At 45.6% G+C, this 21,952-nt stretch overlaps 1 protein-coding gene across 5 annotated transcripts in view; it reads right to left on the reverse strand.

Annotated features, from left to right (window-relative positions):
* Positions 1–21,952, reverse strand: part of PCDH15 (protocadherin related 15) — a 1,497,017-nt gene that overhangs the window by 494,885 nt on the left and 980,180 nt on the right. For all 5 annotated transcript variants that reach the window (XM_030569599.1, XM_030569597.1, XM_030569596.1 and 2 more), the window contains one exon: positions 9,675–9,830. In XM_030569599.1, the coding sequence (XP_030425459.1) occupies positions 9,675–9,830 (156 nt within the window). The remainder of the gene's footprint in view (positions 1–9,674; positions 9,831–21,952) is intronic.

The following is a 21,952-nucleotide window of genomic DNA, read 5'->3' on the forward strand; positions in this document are numbered from 1 at the left end:
GTTCACCTTGTGTTATGAGGTGTTCAGAGGAGGAGGATGGGAGAAAAGGTGGGTCCTGTGACACTGATGGTTCAGGACCAGAAGTTTCATCCTCTTCCTCTTCCTCGTCTGACTCAAGTGAGAATGATTCTGGTGCATCAGGAACCGGCAGTCCTTCTCCGTGTTGTATTGGGCATATAGCTGATGGAATGTTTGGATAATGCACAGTCCACTTTTTCTTCTTTGACACACCTTTCCCAACTGGAGGCACCATGCAGAAGTAACAATTGCTGGTATGATCTGTTGGCTCTCTCCAAATCATTGGCACTGCAAAAGGCATAGATTTCCTTTTCCTGTTCAACCACTGGTGAAGATTTGTTGCACAAGTTTTGCAGCATATGTGTGGGGCCCACCTCTTGTCCTGATCTCCAATTTTGCAGCCAAAAGAAAGGTGATAGGCTCTCTTAACCATAGTGGTTAGACTGCGCTTTTGTGATGCAAAAGTCACTTCACCACAAACATAGCAGAAGCTATCTGCACTGTTCACACAAGTACGAGGCATCTCTGCTCACTTTGGCTAAACAGAAATGTGTCCCTTTGCAAAATCAAACACTAACAAATAAGAGAGCATGACACTGTATGATTTCTAGAGCTGATATAGGGCAATTTGTTCAGCAGAGTGATGTAAGCTTCATTATGATTGTATCATCCATGACTTCTAGGAATAACATGATGCACGTCATATCATGTATGATGCAATACTAGCTTCAGATTGCATCATTCATTGTTATGCCTAAAAAGCAAGTACTGTCCAAACCCAGTCATAGATTTATTCATAGATCCAGTCAAAGATGTATTTTAGTCATTTCTGGTTTAAATTGAGATCCCTTCCCTTTATAACTCACTTATCCTCTGCCATTCCCAAGTCAAGGGTCGTATATACTGACCCAATAGCATATCTTGAAAACTAGAGCCAACCAACAATTTTAAGCATCATTTTTGTTCTTAGTGACCCAGAATTAGTAAAGTTGGACTACATTTATTTCAGAAGCATTTTGGCTGTAGAGCAGTGTAATTAATACAAAAATCTCCACCAGAACAATGTAAGAAGAGACCCTGTTCACCTCACAATGAAGCCAATGGAAGTTTTTTCACTGACTTTAGTGGTAACTAGATCTTTTCAGCAAAGACAAATAAGGCTGCTTGTGACATACTGTACCTCAAAATGGCACCCTGTAACCCCCATATTCATCAGTCATATATGGTTGTGAGGTTTCATGCAAAACATGCCATGTAAGATACAACATGAAAGGTCATGATGTGCTGAAACAAGCTGTTCTGTCCAAATATGTATATCATTAGTGTGTATGAAGTTATGAGATTTTGCTGTATGGTTGTTACTGAAATATGTCATAAGTTTGAGAATCTCTACTATCAGTTGGCTGACCATTAATCAACTAATAGTTCAATTGCACAAGTCCACACTATGGGGGTTTACTTGATTACTGTGACTCAGCAAAGCTCACCGGGATGTCTGGGCAAGTGTCTTCTTGGCACTTGGACTGAACACAAAATGAGGGACTCGGTTTTTTCTTCCTACACTTATGTTGGCAGCAACAGAGCAGGAAGACGACAACTTCACCTGAGGAGACTGGTCCAGGTTTAAGAGGGAAACCAGTGTATTATGAACTGTAACATCCGGTGGGGTGAAAAAACTGCTGACTTACATACTGCATAGTGTAATAAGGTTTAAGATTTAGATTTGCATTTATCTTTTGTTTTCTTTGGTAACTATTTCTGACCTTCTTATGCCTATCACTTTCAGTCACTTACAATCTATCTTTCCATAGTTAATATATCTGTTTTATATTTTACCTAAACAGTGTATTTTGCTTGAAGTGCTTGGGAAATCTCAGCTCAATTTACAAAGCAGGTGCATGTCCTCTCCACATTGAGAGAGGGGCAGACTGGTTAATAAACTTATACTGGCCAAGCTTCAGACCAGTGTAAGATGGTACAACTCCGGGATGTAAGGCTGTGGAGCTGGCGGGAACTGGCTGATGCCTTTCTCCATGTGATTCGTGAGAGGCTTTGGGTGACTTCATGCAATATAGCTCGTTGTGGGCTCCACCTGCTCTCGTGCTGAGGGATAACAGCACCTGGAGGTGTTTTCTGCTTGTCACTAGCAAAGCATTGTGAGAGACTGCCCAGGCTGGAAAGTTAAGGGGGCACAGCACTACCCCATTTCCAGGTTGCACCCCGGGGATCCTGGCACACTGCTCTACACTGCTATACACTTTAAAATATTAGCTAAACCTCACAACAGCTCTGTACAGGAAGATAAAGAGAAGAAAAGAAAAGTTAACTGACGTCCCTATGGTGATACAAATCAGACACAGAACCGGGAGTAGAAACCATTGGACCTGACTCTCAGACCTCTGCTCTAACCATCAGACATGCTTATTCTCTACCTGCAATATCTTGCAGTTAAAAAAAACCCCAAAAAAACAAACCAAAAAAAAACAAGCAAGTTTTGTTTCTAGATATTTGAGCTGCTAGGAAGGCATTAACATTTTCCAAAAAGACAGACATCAAAACAGTATTCCAAACTGATTACTGATGGCCATTGTGGGTGCCTGGCCTTACATTGGGTAAACTATAGACATTTGTAAAGGAAGCCATTATCACCACTAGTAACAAGACTGAGATGATCTGTCCTTGTGGAGAAGGCAATGTATTGCAAACAATAGCAATGACAGGAAACAAATACAGTAAGAAAAAGAAAGAAAAAAAAATCTTGGAATTAAGAATGTGACTAAGCAAAGAGGAAAAACTTACAGTAAGCTTTCTATTTCCATAGGTGAAAGTTACACAGGAAACTTTAAACAAATAAAATTGCTGAAATTATTTATGTGCATTAGGAAGATACATTCTGATAGATATATTCATCACCTTCATAACACACTGAGAATATTAATAAGCAAATAACAAGAGAATGTAAAGTTAGAAAGAGAGAAGAATTTGGCACAGTGGGTCACACAGCAGAACAAAATAAGATTTACAAGTAATTATTGCGAACTAATGCACTTTTGATGATGTATACCAAAAGAGATTAATTACTTCAATACCATACGGAAAAAGACTTGAGTAATTACATTGAAAGTGAAGTAAATTCAGCTTAAATTGTAATTACCAGCAGTATCAGTGCCAATATTTTTAGACAATCAGAGTTCAAGAAACAGTACTGCATAAATGCTTCATTCTCTGCAAGTGAAGAATTCAAATGACATACATAGTCTTGAACACTAGCCAAAAAATGTTGGTTTCCAAGAAGAGAAAAATCTTCATTAATTACAAGGCACTACTCTATCCTTATTATAAAACTGCTAACCTAGCTTTTAAATTGTATTAGTCAATGATGAATTCATTCTTATATTCTAAACAAAAACTATATTAAAATGGAGATAAGGTTGAGAATTTGTAACAGCAACGTAAGGATGAAACACATTACACGGAAGCTGAAATTCTCTCAAAACCATGCAATATAAATCCAGACATCCAGAGTTACGGTTACACTTAGAAGAAATACAAACAAGGTAAGAAACAAGGTATTTGTGGTTCAGTTACCTTGGCAGTGCTACCTCAGTGCACAGTGGAGCCAATGCAGTAGTGCCATGGGGAGCCTTTCAAGAACTGATGTTGAAGCTATCATGCAGCCCCAAAATCTTTAAAGAGCAGTGACAGTGGGACGAAGGATTCTACATATGAGAACTGACACATGTTTAAGCTCCCCCATATAAATGAGTCATTACAATCAACAGAATTTTTGCATGTAAATTAGTTGTAGAGGAAAGTTGGTAAGTGGATTATTCACCTTCGATGTCAATTCTTCCACTTAAAAGTTAGCTGAGTTGTTTATTACTGCTGGGCAGTACTTCCTGCAGAGCCCAGCCTCACAGGGCCTACAGGTGAAACCCTGCCTAAGCTTCCAATCGTGATACAGGAGCATCAGTAGCCTAGCATCCCTATAGTCCCAGATTCTACTCCCACAGATTCTTAAAAACACATTTCAAGTTTCCAGATGTTAGAAGAGATGTATTGAAAGAGACTGCTACCCGTTCCTGAATTTAAAGGAGACTTTGAAATTCATATATATTTGACTATGCAAATTCTTATCTTCTCTTAATGTAACACTTGATGTCTTCTAGTGTGAATGAAGATGAAAGCCTGTGCACAACGGTACAAAACAAGAGAAGACATGCAAGATATATTGGGTCCAGTTCCTCCAGGACTTTCTGCTAAAATATGGTGTTAATTTGAAATTTATAATTTTAACATGACAGAAGACCAGATTAGCAAGATTGGTAATTATATTAAAATAAAAATAAAAATAGAGCTCTCTACATTTTTAAAATATTCCTTATATAATGATTTGTGGATAATTTAAACATAAAAAAGAAGACTTCAAATATGAGGAATTCCATTCATTAAAATGAAGTTTCTGATAGTGTCCAATAAATTAATCTTTGACCACAAATAGTTTTCTTGTAATTATACTGACTATAATTATAAAATGCATGCATGCATGCATGCGTATCTAGGATAATCTCCATTATAATAGATTTCTTTCTGCCAAAGTTTAGAGGTCATACACACAACATCTTTTTTTTTTTAGTGTCTTGATATTAATTAAACACAAATATTTTCATTATACCTCATATGTAAACCAAAAAGGAAAAAAAAATAAACTGGAAAAATATATTCTGCTGGTAATTGAAACTATCAATAACTTTTTAAAATTACTCTCTAAAACCTTCAAGAAAAAAAACTATCATTTTGTAACTGAAAACAGAGTCTTATAATAGAAGTTTTAGGTAATCTTAATACTACCAGTGCTGCCTATCATACTATGTTTATCTTATTTGTCTCGATCACACATACTTAATCTTCCTGTTTTCTTGAAGCAAAAACAAACAAAACAAAAAAACTGCTACTAACCTTTCTGTAACTGTTGTTCTTCAAGATGTATTGCACATGTCCATTCCAATGTAGATGTGCACACACCCTGAGCACAGCTGCCAGACTTTTTTTTCCCCTTAGTGGTATCTGTTGAGTCAGGTCCAGCACCCTCTGTTGTCGCATGCTCATAGCACTGGTATAAAGGGCCCTGCCGACTGCAAGCAGCAAGAAGAAACTGAAGGGGCACACACATATCTACACTGGAATGGACATGTGTAAGCAATCGACGTAGCAGTGAGCTTCTACCCCTACATTTTATTCCTCTGCAAGAAGAAGATAGTCTCAAAGAACTTTCTGGTCAGAAGTCTAAGAAACCGCTTGTGCCTTGTACTGTCACCCTCAGCATATTTTCTTTTGCAGGTGTGTCATAAACAGATAAGTAAGAATTAATAGAACAGAAGTACTTCATATCTCTTTTGCCTGTAAAGGGTTAACAAGATCAGTGAGCCTGGCTGTCACCTGACCAGAGGACCAATCAGGGGACAGGATACTTTCACATCTTGAGGGAGGGAAGCTTTTGTGTGTGCTGTTAGAATTTGGTTGTTCTCTTTGGGTTCTGAGAGTGACCAGATGTGCAATCAGGTTTCTCTCCAGTCTCTTTGATACAGTCTCTTATATGTCCAGAATAGTGAGTACTAGGTAGAAAAGGCAAGTTAGGCTTATGTTTGTTTTCTTTATTTGCAAATGTGTATTTGGCTGGAAGGAGTTCAAATGTGTATTTGGCTGGAAGGATTTTACTTTGTACTTGTATACTTAGGCTGGGAGGGCATTCCCAGTATCTATAGCTGAAAGACTCTGTAACATATTCCATCTTAAATTTACAAAGATAATTTTTACTGTTTTTTCTTTCTTTAATTAAAAGCTTTTCTTGTTTAAGAACCTGATTGGTTTTTTTAATTCTGGTGTGAGATCCCAGGGGACAGGGTCTGGATTCACCAGTGAATTGGTGGGGAGAAAGGAGGGAAGGGGGAGAGAAAGGTTAATTTCTCTCTGTGTTAGGATTACTTTCTCTCTCAGGGAGAGTCTGGGAGGGGGAGAGAGAAGGAGGGGGGAAGGTGAATTTTCCTCTCTGTTTTAAGATTCAAGGAGTTTGAATCACAGTAATCTTCCAGGGTAACCCAGGGAGGGGAAGCCTGGGAGAGGCAACGGTGAGGGAAAGGGTTTGCTTTCCTTGTGTTAAGATCCAGAAGGCCTGGGTTTTAGGGGTCCCCAGGTAAGGTTTTGGGGGGACCAGAGTGTACCAGGCACTGGAATTCCTGGTTGGTGGCAGCGCTACAAGTACTAAGCTGGTAATTGAGTTTAGAGGAATTCATGCTGGTACCCCATCTTTTGGACGCTAAGGTTCAGAGTAGGGAATTATACCATGACAAGGTGGGTTTTAAGACTTGAGTTTAGGCTTATAAATATTCAGTTTCTTTTGATAAGAATACCCAAGTGCCTGGAAAATATATATTCTGGGCTAGATTCTCATTTCAACCACAACTGCTTTCTGGTACATTAGTGACATACAGGGACCGTAGCAGTAGGAAAAAGCTACAGGGAAATTCCTCCAGGGCAGGAGTAGAGTAGGGGTGGCTGCTCTGCCTGGCCTTATGATGCCACCTTCCCTGTCTCCATAGCTCTTGCTGTAATAGCAGGGCATCACAACTGCTGTAATGCTGAACCACTGGGACCACTGGAGCAGCCCAGAATACAGGAGAGGTATAGAGCTACCTTTACTTCCCTCCTGCGTCCTGAGAGGCCCAGCACAAAACCACACCTGTTATCTGCACATACATTTTTATTGGGTTTGGTAGAAGTTCTGGATGAACACCTCAGATTCAAGGTTCTTTATTAAATGGCTTTCCCGCCCCTCACCCACTTCTGGCATGACAGCTCATGGTTATTCAGAATGAGGGAAATTATCTGGGGTTGATAGTCAAGATGTCTCAGTGTCTTCCCATTGACTTTAATGCCTCCACCCACCCCAGTCTTTCCCTGGGTTGTACAATGGATGGGTACTTGAAGTCAGTTTTGTGTAAACAAATGGTGTGGGAGGTAGCCCCTCCCTGCCTGATCGCTCTACCAGCTTATTGTGAGGTAATAAAGTTGCACCACAGTTGCCATTTTCTATATATACACCTCTACCTCGATATAATGCAGTCTCGGGAGACAACAAAATCTCACCGCGATATAGGTGAGACCGCGTTATATCAAATTTGATTTGCTCCCCCATCCCTTGTTCCCTGACCGCCCCCTCCAGAGACCCCCATCCCTAATCACCGCCAGGACTCCACGTCCTACCCAACCCACCTGTCTCCTGACTGCTCTGACCCCTATCCACTGCCCATCCCTGCCCCTTGACAGACACTCACCGGCAGCAGTAGGAAGCGGAGCAACCTGGCCCCAGTCCGCTCCATTCTGCCACCTCCCAGCCGCGGTGCTCCGCTTCCCGCCGTTGGTGAGTGCGGGGAGGTTGGGGAAAGGATACCTCCCCATGTACTCACCTGCGGCATGAAGCACAGCAACGTGACCCCAGTCTGCTCCACTTTCTTTGCCCCATCGCCATCCCCAGCCGTGTCGCTGGGGGGCGGCTGGGGAAAGGTCCTGCATTCACCTGTGGCGGGATGTGGAGCGCCACGGCTGGGAGCTGGCAGAGTGGAGCTGGCTGGGATTGGGCTGTTTCGCTCTCTTCCACCGGTGAGTGTGGGGAGGTTGGGGAAAGGACGCCCTCTGCACTCACCTGCAGCAGGAAGCAGAGCGACACGGCCCCAGCCTGCTCCACTCTGCCACCTCCCAGCTGCGGCGCTCTGCTTCCTGCTGCATGTGAGTGCAGGTATGTTGGGGAAAGAAAACCCCCTTGTACTCACCTGCAGTGGTAAGGGGAGTGCTGCAGCTGGGAGCTGGTGGAATGGTACGGATTGGAGCCCAGCTGCTCTGCTTCCCCGCTGCTGGTGAGTGTGGGGAGATCTCTCCCTCCAAGTCCACTCCCCTGAATGACACAGCTGGGGCCAGGGTGAGGGAAGCAGAGCGGACTGCTCTCAGTTCCCCACTAATCCCCCGGGCCACTCTGGGACTACGGGTTCCCCAAAAGTGCCCTCCCACACAGGGCCAGCACTACCATTTAGGCGACCTAGGCAATGGCCTAAGGCGCCAGAATTTTTGGGGGGCGCTATTTTGCCGGCGGGGGCAGCACGCGGGTCCGGTGGACCTACCGCAGTCATGCCGGCGGACAGTCCACTGCTGGAAAGGCTCTGGTGGAGCTGCCGCAGTCATTTCGGCGGACGATGCGCTGGTCTAAAGGCTCCGGCGGACCTACCGCAGTCATGCCTGCGGCAGTTCCACTGGAGCCTTTAGACCAGCGGACCGCCCGCCGGCATCACTGCGGTAGATCCACCGGACCCGCAGGGGGCGGTGAAATGGCCGTTCACCTAGGGCATCAGAAAGCCTGGCACCGCTCCTGCTCCCACAGCTCCTGCCCCCCAGACCCTGGGGGAGCCCCTGACCACCCCCGAGACCCTCTGCACCTTATTGAACCCCTTGGCCCCGGTCTGGCCCGACACACTTAACATGCTGCTCAGAACAGTGTGTCAGAGCTTTATCGTGTTGTATGCGAACCCGTGTTATATCCGGTTGCGTTATATCAGGGTAGAAGTATATGTATATACACATACATATATTCTTAACCATGGTCTGTACATATCTCACAAAGACCACCAAGTTCAGAACATTACAAGCTTTCACAAAAGGCCTTACTCAATGTGATTTTATAGCACAATCACATAATACGCAATCAGTTGGTTTAACTGCTTATTTTTAGTGTTTAAACCTTCCTTTCTCCCCTTGGGGTGTCTGGACCTTGATTGTCACACCCACCAAGCTGAGTTGCCAGGAACTCTTACTCCTTGTGCTGCTACCATTGTCATCTAATACAATATTAATATATAAAAATAAAAAGGAATAAAGTAAAGTGAGACAGGCAGAGGAGAGAAAGTAAACAGAATAACTTAGTTTCACAAATATAGCAAACTCCATTCCTCAATTCCCCAAACCTCAGATCTCTTGTTTACTCAGATAGTTTGCAGTTCCAATCATTCCCTGACATACAAACAAGTCAAAATAATTCCATTTGTGAGGCCACTTAATGTACAGAATTGAAGTAAATTAAATGTTTACACTGAAATGCAACTTTGTCAAAGGATTATTGTTTCTTTCTTTAAAAAAAAGATTCTTGACATGGCATTTGTTTTCCACAAGTTCCTCAGTTTTGCCTCTGCATTTATGTAGTAATAGGAAAGCATTATCCTGTGACACTGTTCAATTCTGTTGATATATTCAAATTTTTTTATTGTACTTTAACTGATGCTTTTATTCATTGTGATGCAATGTAAGGATCCGATTTCTTCAGCGAATGGCTCCCTAATGCTTAAAAGCTAAAACTATATAAGCACTCTGCTGAGAGCTGTGCCAAACTTTATGCTATATTTGCAAATGAATAGCTTACATATTAAAAGTTTCAATATAATAATCATGCCACATCTTCTAGAAAAAATGATCTAGAAACAAAAGGGTTTCTTACAATTGAAGGTTTGCTTTTTAAATGAAAACAGGAAAGAAGATGGGAAGAAGCATTTTCCAACTGTAATCTACACCAAGGAAATGGAGAAAAGGAAAAAGAGATATTAAGTGAAACTGACCTCATTTACTGCCACATAGTACCGCTGCTTCTGAAAACGAGGGGAGTTATCATTCCTGTCTCTTACCACAATCCGAACTTCATGGTAGATAACAGTGCCAACTTTTTTGTTAATGCACTGGACTTGAACCACAATGGATTGAATCGACATTGGTGGCTGTAAATGAGAAAACACATCTTTATAATACACAGAAAGGTGAGGCATAGTTAAAGAAGACTCAACTTCTTCACCACAGTCAATATGGCCTACGTTTACTATAGACAAATATGTTTTCTATATCATTCTATTTACTGGTATTGTACATTTCTCGATTAGAAAGTTTCTCAGAGACAGTGTCCTGAACAAACCAACCTAGACCTATTTTTGCAACAATTTTTTTTTAAATTTATTAAGAACTAACACGTGCCTCTCATATAGCTTCTCTTGCAGCTTGTCAGTTCTACTAGCATGTTGCTGCATATTTCAAAGTAAAGATAGTGATTTTTAAAAACTTATCAATTGACACATTCAGAGGACAATAAAATGGCATCTTTTGTTTGAATATTCAAAATATTGCAAGAGAGACTGATAAAATATATGCCTTTCCATTACAATTTCTAATCCCATTTTGAGTAGCAGTGTTTGAATTGAAAGGTCACACAGTTCTTGGAAACAGCATCAAGTGCACTAACTCATCACTTAGAGTTGACAAGTATTCATAATTTAAAAACAGCCATGGCACCTGTAAGGGTAGGCACTCCACAGTCCAGTTCCTTCTACAGTAGCATCGACAGAATTTAGCCAGCAATACATTCTACAGGTAATGGATCACTACTCTAGATAAGAACTTCCTGTGACTAATATAACATACATTGTAATCTTACATTTGAATAGATTACATTCTGCTGTATAGGAAGGCCATAAATATGTCAGCAGCAAGTAGATTAGTGAGAGTTTAGGGACTGAAAAATGCTTATGAATCAGGGATTGTGTGTCAGAACTAAATCTGTAAGTCAGTCAGGCTAATTTAATTTAATTTTATTTCCTTAAATAGGTTCATTCAAGTAAGTGCAATAATGATAAATTTTACCAAATGTTCCATTAGTTACCAATGCTAACATCTATAAACACAAACATTTGGTTTTCTTCTATATTAAATACACACAATTGAACAACAAAGTATGGGGCATACTGGATCTATTCAGCAATATAGCCAGTTTTCACATTATATTTTTACAAGTCATTCAGAGTTCAAGATAGGGCTGTTTCCTATACGGCAAGCATATTAAGAGACAGTCTTTAAGAAATGCATAATTTACTTGATACAATTAAATAGTTATTAAAGCTGTGTTACAATGTCAACATATTTATTCATATACTTGAAAAAATCCCCCCAAAAACTTAATTCCATAAAAATGATTTGTGATATTGTGAAAAAATGGGCCTTAAGTAAACAAGGGGTGATGTCTTTCTGTTAAATCTCATCTTTGGATTCCTACCATTCCTATGTGGCTAGTTCTCAGGATACTCAAGAGACAGCTTTTTTTCCCATCTCTATTATTTTCTGTGACAGCAGCTGTGCCCTAGTGAGGACCTCTAAAAGACGGTTACTCACCTTTGTAACTGTTGTTCTTCGAGATGTGTTGCTCACATCCATTCCAGTTAGGTGTGCGCGCCGCGCGTGCACGTTCGTCGGAAACTTTTTACCCTAGCAACTCCAGTGGGCCGGCAGGTCGCCCCCTGGAGTGGCGCCGCCATGGCGCCCAATATATATCCCTGCCGGCCCGCCCGCTCCTCAGTTCCTTCTTGCCGGCTACTCCGACAGTGGGGAAGGAGGGCGGGTGTGGAATGGATGTGAGCAACACATCTCGAAGAACAACAGTTACAAAGGTGAGTAACCGTCTTTTCTTCTTCGAGTGATTGCTCACATCCATTCCAGTTAGGTGACTCCCAAGCCATACCTAGGCGGTGGGGTCGGAGTGAGAAGTCGCGGCATGGAGCACTGCAGTTCCGAAGGCCGCATCCTCTCTCGACTGCTGTACCAGGGCGTAGTGGGAAGCAAAGGTGTGGACCGATGACCAGGTCGCTGCCCGACAGATTTCCTGGATGGGCACACGGGCCAGGAAAGCCAGCGACGACGCCTGCGCCCTGGTAGAATGCGCAGTCACACGGCCCGTAGGGACATGGGCCAAGTCATAACAGGTCCTGATACAGGACGTAACCCACGAGGATAACCTCTGGGAGGAGATAGGAAGCCCTTTCATACGGTCCGCTACCGCCACGAAAAGCTGGGGGGATTTGCGGAAGGGTTTGGTCCTCTCTATGTAGAACGCGAGAGCTCTACGGACATCCAGCGAGTGGAGCTGCTGCTCCCTGCCTGAGGAGTGAGGTTTTGGGAAAAAAACCGGGAGGAAAATCTCTTGGTTGACGTGGAAGGCTGAGACCACCTTGGGTAGAAAGGCAGGGTGTGGTCTAAGCTGCACCTTGTCTTTGTGGAAGACCGTGTATGGGGGGTCCACCACAAGGGCTCGGAGTTCCGACACCCGTCTAGCTGAGGTGATAGCTACTAGAAAGGCAGCCTTCCAAGAGAGGTAAAGCAGGGAGCAAGTAGCTAACGGCTCAAAGGGGGGCCCCATGAGCCGGGACAACACCAGGTTAAGATCCCAGGTTGGAGCAGGGGGACGGACGTTAGGGAATAACCGTTCCAGCCCCTTAAGGAATCTCGACACCGTCGGGTGAGAAAAAACGGAGCGACCGTCCGCACCCGGGTGAAAGGTGGAGATAGCTGCCAGATGGACTCGCAACGACGATAAGGCCAGACCATGTTCTTTGAGGGACCAAACATAATCTAAGATTTCGGATACCGAAACTTCCATAGGGCGGAGATTTCTCTCTACGCACCAACAGGAGAAGCGTTTCCATTTTGCCGAATATGTGGCTCTTGTGGATGGTTTCCTGCTGCTCAAGAGCACCTCTCTCACAGGCGTGGAGCAGCGCAGCTCGGAACCAGTTAGCCACGCAGGAGCCACGCCGCTAGGTGCAGCGACTGCAGGTCTGGTGACAGAGGGACCCGTGGTCCTGGGTAATCAGGTCCGGATGAAGGGGCAGGGGAACTGGGTCGGCTACGGCCAAGTCTAGCAGCATGGTGTACCAGTGCTGTCTGGGCCATGCCGGGGCCACCATGATCACACGAGCCCTGTCTCTGCGCACCTTCAGGAGGACCTTGTGAACCAGAGGGAACGGAGGAAACGCATAGTACAGGTGGGTCGACCACTGGATGAGGAAGGCATCCGCTATCGACCCCGGCTCCCTGCCCTGAAAGGAGCAGAACGCTTGGCACTTCCTGTTCCCCTTGGACGCAAAGAGGTCCACCCGGGGATAACCCCACCTCCGGAAAATGGAGAGAGCGACGTCCGGTCGAAGGGACCACTCGTGTGACAGGAAGGATCTGCTCAATCGATCCGCCAGCGTGTTCCGTACTCCGGGAAGGAAGGAAGCCCTGAGGTGAATGGAGTGGGCTACGCAAAAGTCCCAGAGTCGTATCGCCTCGAGGCACAGGGAGGAGGACCTGGTGCCGCCCTGCTTGTTGATATAATACATGGTCGTCGTGTTGTCCGTGAACACGGCTACACAACGACCCTGAAGCTGATGACAAAACGTTTGGCAAGCAAGGCGGACCGCTCTCAACTCCCTCATGTTGATATGTAGCCCCACCTCCTCCTGGGACCATAGGCCCTGCGTCCGCAGGGTCCCTAGGTGGGCCCCCCAGCCTAGATCTGAGGCATCCGTTGTCAGGGATACCGAGGGCTGAGACGGGTGAAAGGGAAGACCCGCACACAATACGGACTGGTCCACCCACCAGCCGAGGGAATCTAAGACCTTCTGGGGGACTGTGATTAACATGTCTAGCGGTTGCCTTGGTCTGTAATGACTGATAAGCCACAGCTGGAGAGGCCTCATGCGGAGCCGAGCGTAGTCGGTCACAAAAGTGCACGCCGCCATGTGGCCTAACAGGGTTAGACATGTCCTCACTGACGTCAACGGGGCTGACCGCAAGCGTTGAACGATCGCCGCCATGGTCTGGAACCGCTGCCGAGGCAGCGAGGCCCTGCCCACAGTGGCGTCCAGGACGGCCCCGATAAATTCCACCTTCTGAGTGGGCCTCAGGGTGGACTTGTCTGTGTTTATCAAGAGGCCCAGACTCGCAAACATGCCGGTGATCACGCGGACATGGCTGTACACCTGCTGTTCCGACGTGCCCCGAATCAACCAATCGTCCAGATAAGGGAACACGTGGACACGGTTGCGCCGAAGATGCGCCACGACAACTGCCATGCATTTTGTAAACACCCTCGGGGCCGTGGACAGGCCAAACGGGAGGACCGCAAATTGATAATGACGAGCCCCCACAACGAAGCGGAGGAAGCGTCTGTGGCGTGGCCAAATGGCAACGTGGAAATACGCGTCCTGCATGTCGAGGGCGGCGTACCAGTCTCCCGGATCCAGGGATGGAATAATGGTTCCCAGGGATACCATGCGGAACTTCAACTTCACGAGGTATTTGTTGAGTTCTCGCAGGTCGAGGATAGGCCTGAGGCCCCCCTTGGCCTTGGGGATCAGAAAATAGCGGGAATAAAACCCCTTGCCTTTCTCGTTTTCGGGAACCGCCTCTATAGCTCCTTTGCGGAGGAGCGTCTGCACCTCCTGCCGAAGGAATTGCTCGTGAGAGGGGTCCCTGAAGAGGGACGAGGAAGGAGGGCGGGAAGGAGGGAACGAAACAAACTGCAGGCGGTACCCCGTCTGCACCACGCTCAAGACCCAGCGGTCCGATGTTATTTGGGACCACGCCGGGAGGAAAAACGAAAGGCGGTTGGAAAACGGAGGGGAAGGATCCGTAGGGGAAACTGTTACTGCGCCCTCGAGCGCACCTTCAAAATGAAGGCTTAGGACCAGGCGGGGGTTTTGAGGAGCCTTGGTTCTGCCCCCCTTGGTTCCCCGACTGCCTGCGCCTCCCGTTCCTGCCGCGGCGCCTGTAAGGGTCCTGCCGCTGGCGGAACTGGGAAAACGGCCGACGGTGCTGCTGTTGTTGCGGCCTAAAGGGTCTACGCTGTGTCACGGGGGTGTGCATCCCGAGGGACCGCGCAATGACCCGGTTGTCCTTTAAACTCTTAAGTCTGGGGTCTGTCTTATCGGAAAACAGGCCCTGGCCTTCGAAAGGAAGGTCCTGTATCGTGTGCTGGAGCTCTGGCGGAAGGCCGGAAACCTGCAGCCAGGAGATGCGACGCATCGTAACTCCTGACGCGAGGGTACGGGCAGCCGAGTCCGCAGCGTCCAAGGAGGCTTGTAAGGCCGTGCGCGCGACCTTCTTGCCTTCGTCCAGGATGGCCGCAAACTCTTGGCGAGCATCCTGTGGCAGCAGCTCCTTAAATTTGTCCACTGCCACCCAGGAGTTAAAGGCGTATCTGCTCAGCAGGGCCTGTTGGTTAGAGACCCTGAGCTGCAGCGCCCCAGCCGAATACACCTTACGGCCAAGGAGGTCCATCCGCCTGGCTTCTCTGGATTTGGGGGCCGGAGCCTCCTGGCCGTGACGCTCCCTATCGTTCACCGATTGCACTACCAGTGAACCGGGAGTCGGGTGAACATGTAAATATTCGTACCCCTTAGAAGGGGCCATGTACTTCCTCTCGACTCCTTTCGCTGTCGGAGGGATGGAGGCCGGGGACTGCCAGATAGTATTGGCATTGGCCTGAATGGTCCGTATAAACGGCAGGGCGACCCTGGTGGGAGCATCGGAAGAGAGGATGGTGACAATTGGGTCCTCTATCTCCGAGACCTCCTCTGCCTGCAGACTCAGGTTTTGAGCCAATCGCCTGAGGAGGTCCTGGTGCGCCCTGAGATCCAGCGGGGGGGGACTGTTGGAGGAGGTACCCGCCACCGCCTCATCCGGGGAGGAGGATGATGAGACCCCAGGCACAATAGTGTCCAACTGAGGGTCTTCCTCAGCCCTCGCCTCTGTCTCCGGAGCCGCAGCGGAGTCCTGCTGTTTGGACCCTTCGTCCCCTTCCGGGGAGGGAGGGGGGCGAGACAAAGAGGCTTCAGGGGCCCTACGCTCCGCAGTCGCCGGCCTAGCAGGGAGCTGCTGGGGGCCCTGGGCCTGATGGTACGCCCAGGGTGTCCAGAATCCCCACTGTGGGGGGCCTTGGTCCTGCAGCGGCGGATCAGCAAACAGCGCCGCCTGCCGGTCGGTGCCCAGCGCATAGCCGCTGTCCGTCTGGGAGGACACGGACGGCTGCCTCGAGGGCCACGGCGGGGCCGACCCTGGATGGAACGGGTCTGCGCGGGCCGGCACGGAGGATCGTCTCGGTGCCGGGGACCGGTGCCGGGAGTCATAACGGTGCCGGGATCGGGACCGGGACCGGGATCTGTCACGGTGCCGGGCGCTGCTTCGGGACCGGGATCTGTCACGGTGCCGGGCGCTGCTTCGGGACCGGGATCTGTCACGGTGCCGGGCGCCGCTTCGGTGCCGGGACCTACTACCAGCTCGGTGCCGGGAGATCGACCGGGACCGGGACCTGCCACCAGCTCGGTGCCGGGAGGTCGAGCGAGATCGGGACCGGGACCTGCCACCAGCTCGGTGCCGGGAGGTCGACCGGTGCGGCGAGTAGCGTCGGGACCTGCTCCTGGAGTCGCGGTGCCGGTGTCGACTGGAGCCTGACCGCGACCGTCTCGATGCCGACCGGTGCCGCGAGTGCGACCGGTACCGCTGAGGGGAGCGGTGCCGGGACTGCGAGCGGCGTCGGGATCTGGAGCGCCCAAGACGTCGGGGCCTGGATGGCGAACGACTGTCCGTGGGCGGTGCCGACATCATAGGCTTGCCTCTGGACGTGACCCGCACCGGAGGAACCGGGGGTGGCAGCCGAGTAGGCTCCGTCAGGGCAATAAGGTCCCGAGCCGAGGCGAAGGTCTCCGGTGTGGATGGGACCATTATCTCAACCCCAGATCTCATGGGGGAGCTCGGCGGCACCGGACTCAACAGACCCGCCGGGCCCGGAGTCAACGGTGCTGACGGTGCCGGCGGCGCCGCGGCCGATGTCGAGGCCGGGCGTTCAAGCCGGGTCTGCCTGGCCGGAGTATTAGACTTCGACGGCCTAGGCTCTGATTCCGGTGCCGGAGAAGGTCGGTGCCGAGGAGTCTTCTCGGTGCCGGAGCGATCCGGTGCCGGTGCCGAAACCACGGTCTGCGAAGTCGACGGGTCAAGTGCCGCCTCCATTAGGAGAGTTCGGAGCCTCTGATCCCTCTCCTTTTTGTCCTCGGCTTAAAAGCCTTACAGATGCGGCACTTGTCAGATCTGTGCGATTCCCCGAGGCACTTCAGGCACGCTTCGTGGGGATCGCTGGTAGGCATGGGCTTCTTGCAGGCCGCACACTGCTTGAAGCCTGGCGAAACAGGCATGAGCCTGACGCCCGGTGCCGGGAAGGGCTAAGCCCCCCGGCCAGGAACTACTTAACAGCTATTTACTAAACTATCTACTTAACAATACTAATTTAACAACTATATAGAACTAGAGATAAGCGATAAACAAGCGATAGAAACTAGGAGAGCTAGGGACGTGGAGGACAGCTATGCCGCGCTCCACAGTTCCAACGACCGACACGGCGGTAAGAAGGAACTGAGGAGCGGGCGGGCCGGCAGGGATATATATTGGGCGCCATGGCGGCGCCACTCCAGGGGGCGACCTGCCGGCCCACTGGAGTTGCTAGGGTAAAAAGTTTCCGACGAACGTGCACGCGCGGCGCGCACACCTAACTGGAATGGATGTGAGCAATCACTCGAAGAAGAACTAACAGTTTCTAGATAAAGTAGAACCTCAGAGTTACGAACTGACTGGTCAACCACACACCTCAGTTGGAACTGGAAGTAGATAATCAGGCAGCAGCAAATGCAAAAGAAAAAAAAAAAGACCCTCCCCCTCCAAAACCCACATCAAATAGAGTACAGCACTGTGTTAAATGTAAACTAAAAAAATAAGGAGAGAGTTTTAAAAAAAAGATTTGACAAGGAAACTGTTCCTGGTCTTGTTTCATTTAAATTAAGATGGCTAAAACCAGCATTTTCTTCTGCATGGTAAAGTTTCAAAGCTGTATTACATCAATGTTCAGTTGTAAACTTTTGAAAGAACAAGTGTTACAAACACTTCAGAGTTACAAGCAACCTCCATTCTTGAAGTGTTTGTAACTCTGAGGTTCTACCATACAAGTATCAGGAAATTGTCAGTGCATGACTCTTTACTCTGAAATTTGCTGTCCCTGTTGTTCTGACTGAGCCAAGGTATATTTTATCTTTTACATATTAGATAAGGCCCATATATTTTGCTTAAGGGTGCAGATGATCTTATAGATATATCTATAGACTCCAGGTGAGCCTATTTATGCAGGTATTGATATTCAGTGCATTCTTCCCCGATCTCCATACACAAGCACTCAGTATGTTGGGGGTGCATCTGCAAACAAAAATTTAACTTTAAAAGCAAATAAGAGGCCCAATCACCACACAGCTGCAGCCTATGTGACATCCTCAGGGCCATACAGGTAGTATATATGTGTGGATGCAGCCCACATAACACAGAGAGCTGGATATGTGGCCCACTATGGTAAACAGGTTGAGAACCAGTGCCTTGGACAGTTCAGAAAAAGTACTCTGTTTGTTCTCACAAATTCAATCAGTTGAATCAACTAAGATCTGCTCCACCATCCTCAAAATTGTAAAACAACGAACAACCTTGGAAACAAGCTACACCCAAACTTTTTAAAGCGTCATTTGTTTAAAAAAAATAAATTTAAAAACATATCACTTATTGCTCTTATGTTATAAACTGACACGTGCTAGGGTTCCATCAGATGAGAACTTACTGTGTGCTGTCTATGGACCAGAAATTCATATCTCAGCTGTGGTAATAAGCAAGACACACAGTATAAATTTCCATAACTTTTGATCTCTGAGTAAGTTTCACTGAATATTCATTTGTGTGTTGGTCAGAGAGACAGGCAAAACAAAGAAGAGAAATGGAGAACTGGTGTTTCCAGATTCAGGCCAGGTGAAAATCTAGCAAAAACTGATTTCATCTGGATTGCAAAGAATAGTAAATTGACATGGAAGGGATAGATGGGAGATGGAAAAATTGGAAAGAACCTCCGGAGGATTACATTAATTTACTGCAAGAACAAAGCTGTACTTTTCGAATACAGTGGGACTTCAGTTTCTGTTGGATACCCAGTGATTCCTATACTAATTTGATTTTCAAGTTCAAATAAATCCCAAAAATTCAAAGTTAAAAATCCATCCAAACTATCAAGTTTTATACAGTTTTCAAATGGAACATTGCCAAATATCTAAATGTTTTTCTAGATTTTGTATTGTTTCAGGCTTTGATATGAAGGGTTTGCATGACTCCAGTTTTGAATGTTTAAGAAAACCTAATGAACTCATTAAAAAAATGTAATTATTTTTTACGTTAAAAAAATGCAGCCCGAGTTTCTTCAGAATTCCATGGATCTTACAAGTATTCCTGTTTCTGAAGAGGAGATGTGTGGCAGGGCTCTTGATGGAGACAAGAATCTTAAAGACATGAGGGGACCCTTACCTAAATGTTTCCACTGGGATGTTTTCATTTTCTTTAGATTTTGACTTACATGAACTCTCAGACTGAGGCCACATGTATTCTCAAAATATTTCTGTTCCCACTCAAAGAAATTTGTGAGGCAAACATGAGGAATTTCACTCCACACTCACACTTTTGTATTTGACCATTACTAATATTACATAGTTAACTGTAAAACAAGCAACAGATGGCACCAAAATCATAACAGTAGAATATGTTGGACATATTACCAATAAAATGATGCATGAAAAGCCTAAAATAAAGTTATATCCGCTTCCCTTGTAGTGACCTATTTGTTTCTCTTAAGAATGTTGCCATGGTAGAGAATTAACATAAATTCATAGCTCTATAAACCGCTTTCAGCTGCAATCAAGCCACAGTTAACCAATATAGAACAGCAATCAGGTCAGCAAGTTCTCTGACTAGATAGTGTATGGCATATGGAAGGTACAGGTATTCACATTACATTTTGAAAGGCATGTTTATCAGTCTAGGCTAGGTCTAAATATAGTCACCTCCACTTCAGTTACAGTATATCCCTGACAATGAAGCAGTGCTTTTCAGAACACAACTTTTATAATTCTGTAAACAGAGTTACTTTAGCACAATCTGGAAGCGCTATGGTTATAAATAAAAACAACAGTCTAAATCTCAACATAGCGCTGACAGAGCTATGCTAAGTAAAAAGGTTGAATCAGGACTTCTTTCTCAGTTTTCAATATCCACATGAACAAAGATCTTCAGTTGGTGTAAATTGGCACAGCGACTTTGATTTCAGTTAAGCAGAGGATCTGGCTCAAAACAGTACTTTTTTGCAGAATGTGAAATTTTAAAATAACCCAAAGGAAGAGAGAAGAGACTAAAAACAATTTGATTTTAAAAATAAATCTGTTTTTTATAAAATCAAGTCATTGCACCAGATGACAAAGTTCAAATAAATAAGTCTGTATTGAACAAAGTGCTTTTAAAGGGACACAGGGAAGGAAAATAATAGGGGTTGGTTTTTATCTATAAAAGCCTATGTGGTTTAGATCATGGCTATTTAAAATACTCTACCCTCCTTTAATTTAATCTTTGTGTGCTGTTCTTAGTGTCCAAATTCACCCACTTTCTGGGGTAGGTAGGTATTGTTCACTTAAACAGAAAAAAACCCTAAAACTTAAGTGTGCTCTGAGTTTGTCTTCTTCCTACAGTTTCTCTTTGGCCCTAGTTAGAGCTAATAGAACTCAGTGCCGTGAGCTAGGAAGAACAGTTCTGCATGTCTATGCTGGGTCCTAGGATGTCAGGTTCTATTACAGTCTGTCTCCTTATATTCTGTCCAAAAACTGAGCTTATATGAAGCACGGGGGATGCTCCAAGGCCTATCTACATATTTCTTTGTCCAAAGAGATTATCTAAGAGGCGCTTGAGTTTCTTTGTTGGGAAGTTGGTAGAGTTCTCTGTGCTCATTCTGCTGTGTGTTTCTTTATGTGACTTTGCTAATTACGTACAGATGCTTAGAGAATGTGATGGGTACACTTTGCTAATGAAAAAAATTACAAAATAAGAAAAACTGAATTAAATTAGGCAAATTTATATATGTAAATTAAATCAGGGATAATTTAAATAAACCTAATTACATTTCCTTATTACTCTGTTTACTTAATGCACTTATTTCACTATACAAAATGAAAATAAGCTAGTCATTTGGGACCTAATCCATGCCCACTGCAGCCAACAGAAAGATTCCAGTTGACTTTAACAGGTTTTCAGATCAGGCCCTTTCACTTCCGTCTATAGTCAGTTTTGAGTTGATTTTACATTCACGGTTCCTTGTATTAAAACACTGCTACAATGACTGGTGAGCAAACATATAAGGGGGGATACTGATTTGTTTTCAGGGGTATTTTTATTGAATGAATTATACATCAATGAAAACAGTCCTGTTGGCCTTAGATTTTGCAAAGGTTTGTTTTTACACAACCCAAATTTGATATGACAATGCTCCTTTAAGATGCATGAGGGCTAAACACAGAGGAACACCACAAGGTATAAACTAGTGTTCTGAGTAAGAATACAACACCTCAGATGTTTGTTTGACTCTTCTGAGGTCCTCTTACATCTACATAATTGGGCTCTAAGTCTCACAAGTCTAGATTCTCACAATATTTTTTTTACTCCTTGCTTCTGGCAGGACTAGAAGTGCCCCAGGAGAGGACGCTCATGAGGACGGTATTTCAACACTTTTGCTTCCATCCAGAAACAGGAAGCAAAGCTATGTGAAAAAAAAATGTGGAGGGGAGAGGGAAAAAAAATCAACCTCAATTTTTTTTTAAGTTGAATTTAGGTCAGTTATTACTTTATTTTCACCAGCTCATATACCTCTACTTGACTGCAGTCTCAACTTATTTGTTGTACAATCTTTCATGCATGTACCTTGATAGACATCTGTAGCAAGGGACAAGATAACATCAGGAACCAAGTAAACTTGCCCATGTATCTTTTCTATATATCGTCTAGAAAGAGAACTAGATGCATTTTTCATCTTCTTGAAATTATGATGTTTATAATAAACCTTGGACATTAAAAAGGGAGTATGCAACACTACATAGTACTATTAGCTTGTTACTGAATGTATATTACTACCACACAGGTTCAACTT

The sequence above is a fragment of the Gopherus evgoodei genome, chromosome 7, assembly GCF_007399415.2.
Source record: "Gopherus evgoodei ecotype Sinaloan lineage chromosome 7, rGopEvg1_v1.p, whole genome shotgun sequence".
Classification (NCBI taxonomy): domain Eukaryota; kingdom Metazoa; phylum Chordata; order Testudines; family Testudinidae; genus Gopherus; species Gopherus evgoodei.